The sequence below is a fragment of the Cibotium barometz genome, chromosome 56 (assembly GCF_041138505.1).
Source record: "Cibotium barometz isolate CiBa-2024 chromosome 56, ASM4113850v1, whole genome shotgun sequence".
In the NCBI taxonomy this organism is placed as follows: Eukaryota; Viridiplantae; Streptophyta; class Polypodiopsida; order Cyatheales; family Cibotiaceae; genus Cibotium; species Cibotium barometz.
This window is the reverse complement of record NC_141101.1, coordinates 1,467,328-1,473,866: the sequence shown is the minus strand read 5'-3', so window position 1 is coordinate 1,473,866 and position 6,539 is coordinate 1,467,328. Positions and strand designations below refer to the sequence as shown.

Here is a 6,539-nt window from a genome sequence, read left to right as displayed (position 1 = left end):
TACATGCTTCTGACATGTCTAAGCTAGGATTATACCATTCCTGTGGCTAGACAACGGTGGTAGTGGAATATACTCCAAACTATGTCTCTCCACGTCATACACTGAATCATAAAAGTAAACATTCTAAGATGCCAATTCGGTTGCACTCTTGTTGTCACATAGATCAAGGCACCTATCTCTGCAAGTAAAACATTTAGCTTTCTACTAAAACATTCTACATTCTGCCATTCATGCAGAGTGCATGGATATAAAGCTGCAAACAACAAACATGCTTGTATTAAAACTCTATCTAATAACCATGGACTCAAAGTACAAGAACACAAAGCATAGAGATATAAACTTAATGTTAGGCTTATATCTTTCACTGAAGTTATCATGATGCACTCGAATCTCTTTGTGCATAAAAACATGTTGAATGAAAGCCTCTGTTATTGTACTTATACCATTTGTGGGTCTCCTGAACTCTATGATTCTACCTTTCCATTGCTTGTTGGGGTCTGTGACATCGAGGTGACATCTTTGAGTTTGACCTTGAAATTGCCACAAGTACTTGGTCGCATTAAAATCTAATTTAACTTACTTTACTGATCAGGGATCCAGTTACCTTCATCATCGCTCTTGTTAAATAAATCCACTATATGTGAATATTACTCTCCTTTCTTATTTCATGCATTTTCTTTTGGGAAAAAATGTCTTCAGTATGGTTTTTCCTAAGGCAATATGAGCAAAAAGCTCCTAGAATTATTAGCTTCCAGGTGGATTTAGTGGCAAGTGTCCTATCTAGTGGCATTTCCAACACCATGTGTTAGCCTTGAAGTTGTTGCTAACTAGTCTTGAGGGGTTCAAGGAAGTGGAAAAGTTAACACTTACTAATTGCGTTAGCTCCATCATTGCATTTATGAACTCTTCCTTCATGTTGGCCAAGGAGGTGGCTAGGTAGTCTTTAATGTTCTCTTGTGATACACTCGTAGGGGGTAGGACTCTAGGGATTCTCCATGGTGGTGACTGCATACACTAGATGGGAAGAATGAGGGTTCCTTGATGTGATACACTCATAGGGGGTAGGACTCTAGGGATTCTCCATGGTGGTGACTGCATACACTGACTGCATACACTAGATGGGAAGAATGAGGGTTCCTTAGTATCTGACTTTGCTAGTGTATAGGACCCAATTGTTGATTCCAGGAAGATTGGTTTCATTGTGACTATGGGGATGCTACGTTGTGAGTATGGGTATCTGACTTTGCTAGGGTGTAGGACCCTGTTGTTGATTCTAGGAGATTGGTTTCATTGTGACTATGGGGATGCTACTTGTGGTTGGGGCTGGGTTGCTAGATTCCAACTACAGGAGGCATGGGGCAGTTGTACTTGAGCTTGCTCAGACCTTGAAACCATTATCGGGTTGGCATTAGTAGCAACACTCCTCTTCCTCTATCGACTGCCAGGAGTTTGTGAGAGTGTCAACATCATCATATAACTTGGTGGTTGTTACTGCCTCTTGAAAAGTACAATGCCTTTCTAGTTCAACAAAATTCCTTATCATTGGGTCTAGCCATCTTAAGAATATTCCTTTCTAGATGCCATCATCTAAGTTGTGATTCCCTCATCTCTTTAGAATTGAGTCGATTAGAGAAACATAGGATTGTATCCTTTCCCCTTCTAACTACACCAGGTTCATAAATTCATCTCTCATTCTATCCATAAATCCTTTGCTCCAAAAATGTGTTAAGAACTCTTGTTTCAAGTCACCCCAATTACCAAAATTAGTCTTACATTTTTTCACCTCTCATACTATTGAAATGCTATGCCTTTCATGAGTGGTGTAGGTTGTGTCTAGGTTGCTTTGGTTTGAACACCCTCTTAGGTGTGAATGCTCCTTATTAAGGGGTAGGTCAGAAGATAAGACCTTAGTGCCTATAAATACAATGTACATGGTGTGAGTTTTATGATTCATAATACAATCATTGTGTTCATTTGCGATCTCTCTCTCTCACTTGAGCGCTCTCTCTCTCTCTCTCTCTCTCTCTCTCTAGAGCCGTGGTCACCATTACCATGGCTTGAGTTTCATCTTCATTTCCACTCTCACCCCTTGTGAGATCATGCCACCATGTTTTCCAACATGGTATTAGAGCCACTACCTCCACCTTGATCCTTTAGTCCCATCACACTCCCACCTACCTAGCCTGCTCAAGGTATTTTGGAATTGTTGTAAAGCCTTGATGTATTAAAAGGAAAACATGTATTCTTATCATCTTGATACAAGCATGCTAAAAGAGAGAGCATCTCGAAGGTTTCATTAACATTGAAACGACACGGTGAATTCGATAGTATAGATTAGAAGCGTCCATTGATACTCGGTTTAAACAATTTGATAGGGTAACACAGAACACGAAGGCCGCCTGCAGAAACAATAGGGAGCTCATGTGGCTGTTAGATCTAAGGAGAGTGAAGATGTTAACCAATTAATCGTGTAGTATTTTGGGGTGGCTATCACGGTAAGTGCCTCCGAGGCGGTCGCACCAGGTGAAGTAGAGGGACCTGTTGAAGCGAGGGTCAAGGTGGTGGATGTAGTGGTGGATGGGCCTTTGCGCGAGGGGCGTGAGGAGGAGCCCGAGGGACGCCGGCACGTACACCCATGCGGGCAGGCTGTAGCCGCAGTGGCCCATCATGTCCACGTTGTTGACCGCCCATGTGGCCAGCACAATGTGAAAAGGGTTCCAATCTCCCGCGCAGTAGAGCCAAAGCATAACCATGGAGTAGAAGGGCGTGAAAGAGACGGCAATGTCCAGAATTTCACCGTAGGCCGTGCTGAACACAGTGATGTCCCCGCCCGTTGTGTGATGCAGCTGGTGCACTAGCCGGTACGCACCTTTGAAGCGGTGCAGATTCGAGTGAACGACCCAAAAGTAGGCGTCATGCAGGACCATCAAAACCCATGTGAACAGAAGCCCTCCTGTTATGTCCACAGAAGCACGGCAATTGCGAAAGTAGGTATCCCTGCAAGATTGAACGATAACGCATCATCATCGTAGGGTAAACTTCTGCAGATTATCTCAAAAAGGGAAGGATTGATATCTCGTAGTAGTAAACTATGCTCATCTCAATATAGTTCTTCATGGACATGCAACGACACAGGTTATTTCATGAGGTAATGGTGTTCTAGAACTTCGACGGAGATATCTGATAAGGTTATCATGTATTAACGGACATGCGTGATTACCATGTAGCCATGCAACAAGTAACCTGCAAGCTAATTAGCTTACCTCCCAGCAAACATTATTGCAGCCAACGGCATGGGTGCGATCGAGACCGACATGAAGTCCTCCTTGGAGACTGTGAGCCTAGTGACTGGTATCGACGGCGCCAGCCTCCTGACGAGGCCCTTGGCCTCCAGATAACCTAGCAGCTTGAACCACGCATACTCCATGCTCACATGCAGCAATCCGAACATGATCCCACCGACTACTCCCGAAACGAAGCACACTAGTACGTTCTGAGCAAGGCCTACGTTCTCGACGAGCTCCATAAACCTGCTCATGCTGCGCTTGCAAGAGTGCCAGACACCGAGAAGAATCTGCCGCAACGAGAGCCCCAAAAAACGGCTATCCATCGCAAGATGTCTGGACGCTAACTTGGCGGTTCCGTTTGCCGTAGCATGGCGGCCACCTGGTGCACGAATTGGACATTCTCTGCACATACCATAATTGAAATACTTTTACATAAATATAATTGTGGATCACAAAAAAAAGGCATAAGAAATGTTCTTGGCTCTATATGGACGTTTTTTGCAATTATGTTTAAGTTGGGTTGTAGACCACATTCGTTATTGTAAGGTCCCCGCCCCTAGCTTCTTGGCCAAGGGGACCCTTTCAATAGGCGGCCAAGTCCCCTGGTCTTCGATTGACGAAACCTCGATCTCTCGGAAATACGAGGATACGAGCAAACAGAGGGACCTAACTCTATCTTCCACAAGAAACATAATCATTCTAACAAGAATCCATTCCCCCAGTCAAATAACGCTCAATGTCTGTTATCGAGGATGTAACAAGTCCGCACTTGGTTCATAGAAACCAATGCCTTTTTCTTCTTTTCGTTACGAGAGGCACGACCGCTGGCTCGTTCCTCTAAAATAAAACTTGTTCAGGACCCTATTTTTACTATGGATCGTAATTAAATAAATTTATTGAAAAGTTACCCGACTCATCGGGTCCAATCATCCATAGGATGGCACCGTCGGGCATCTATCCACCCACTTTTCACCCACTCACCCACTCATTTTTGTTATCTAATTAGATCCTACCACACTGTGAAACATATAAAAATAGGTTCTTTAATTAAAGAGGTTCCATAATGTTTCTTAAAACAGCCTTTGAAAATAACAATATTTACATCAAACGTTTTTTAAAGTAAAATGTTGATAATCTAATGAATTTATTTTCAAAACCATCACTGTCTCAAGACGAAAAAAAATTCAAGAATTTTTTCCCTGTTTCACAGCACGTTTTTCAGGGTGTTCCAAAAGAAAATTTGAAAAACTCTGTGTGACGGAGTTGTAATATTTTTGAAGTACTACAACTTTATTTCCCTGAGTCGTCTGTGATTTTGTCGTTTAGACCCTCAAAAAGTAGCCCGAATATGGCTCGTCGTCGTTTTAACCCAAATTTTTACGATTTTTTGTGGTTTTTGGGCTGTTTTTTCCCTCGATGTCTGGGTCGAATTTTGAGGGTGCTGGTCGGAGGCCAAAATGGTCGATTTTGACTTCGAACAACCAAGTCCATAATCGAAGAGCTCGATGACAGCTTTTCGATGAGCCCTAGAGCGCCTTCATCGGATATACGACGGGCCTCCAAAGTTTCACGCAGTGACTTAAATTCACGCCATGAATCGAACTTCACGGGAAATTTGAAATTTTTTTTAAATGCCTGATTTTTCACGACCGAAATTTCTTTCATAGTCGAAAATTTTTGGCGAAATTTCTTTCATGGCTGGAATTTTTAACTGAATTTCTTTCACGACTGAAATTTTTCTTTCACGGGTGGATTTTTTCGCTAGAATTTCTTTCACGACCGGAATTTCTTTTATGGTCGAAATTTTTCACCGAAATTTCTTTCGTGGCCGGATTTTTCTTTTCACGGTTGCCCACTTGAACTAGGTGCCTTCTTCATCATCATTGTTTGGCTTTTTTAATTCAAAAAAATCAAGATATTTCATCTCTCCTCTCTATTGGTGCAAACTAGATCAAAAAGGGAGCCAAACTGATCCAAATCTTGTCTGAATTGGGTCAAACTGAAGCTGGAAGGCTCTAGAACCCAGTTGGACTTGGTTAGTAGCCTCCCTCACCTATAAATAGACCCTCATTCCTTTGTATTTTCATATGGGAGCAATACCATGCCAATATTATCTCTAAATTAGCATATTTCTATTATCCCTCTAATTTACCTCTTTTCTTGAGAGCTTTGGAGCTTCTCTCTCCTCCATCCTCTCTTGGAGATTACTCTCCCTCTCTTGGTGGCCAAGAACTTGCTTGGGGGCTTCACTTCTAGCCAAAGAATCAAGCCCAAATCAAAGGTAAACCCTATTTTAATGGTTTTTTTTTCAATTCTCTCAATGATTTTCTTCTTCTCAACCCCTCTAAAGCTTGAGAAGCTTTCTAAGCAATGCTTTTTCTTCAAATAAAGCTTTCCAAAGATTCATAATGTCTATTTAGATTAATGTTAATTTTTATGCTTAATCTTAATGTTTTCTTTAAGAAAATCTCTCTTTTGAAAAGATTAGCCATTCTTATGGCTAGATCCTTGGTAGAAGGATGATTCTTATTCATAATCTCTTTATCTTAAGCGAAACTCTAAGCTTGACAAGCTAGAGAAAGAGATTAGTTATTTTCATGATTTTTATTCTAGGAAAAAGGATGATTCGTTCTTTTAAACTTGTTTATGATATGGAAAAATCATATTAACTCATCCTAAATTGGAAAAGAGTTATGCTAACCTTTTTAGAAAGAAGGAATGGTTATTTTAGTTTAATCTAGAGAATTAATCATAATTATGGTTATAATTATGCTATGTATGCATAATTCAATTTTAGTTTAAAAAGAGGAGTTTCTATCATATTTTCATTACAAGTTTTCAATTCAATTTAGAAAATTGAACATTTCCAGAAATTACAACGAAACTCTAGCAAAATTTTCCAGAAAAGAGATAAATCTTATTTTTATGCATAATTTTAAATAATGCAAAAAGAGAAACTCCTATCATATTCTAGGCATAGATATTTTTATGCTAAAAGTGGAGTTTTGAGCATTATTCAACAGTTAGAAAAATAAAGAAGGTTATGCACAAATTTTATAGAATCATTGAATGGATGCGAATGGATATAGGAATGATGTGAATAGATGCGAATGGATGTGAATGGATGTGAATGGAATCATTGAATCATTGAATGGATGTGAATGGATGTGAATGGATATAGGAATGATGTGAATGGATGTGAATGGATGTAGGAATGATGTGAATGGATGTAGGAATGATGTGAATGGATGT

At 40.4% G+C, this 6,539-nt stretch overlaps 1 protein-coding gene across 1 annotated transcript; it reads right to left on the bottom strand.

The window, feature by feature from the left end:
* Positions 1-2,462: 2,462 nt before the first annotated feature.
* Positions 2,463-3,697, bottom strand: LOC147606776 (uncharacterized). The gene is made up of 2 exons (XM_086791130.1): positions 3,264-3,697; positions 2,463-2,997 (listed from the first exon to the last, which is right to left on the bottom strand). Exons 1-2 carry the CDS (start codon positions 3,695-3,697, stop codon positions 2,463-2,465), a joined length of 969 nt encoding a protein of 322 aa, XP_086647256.1.
* Positions 3,698-6,539: the final 2,842 nt, after the last annotated feature.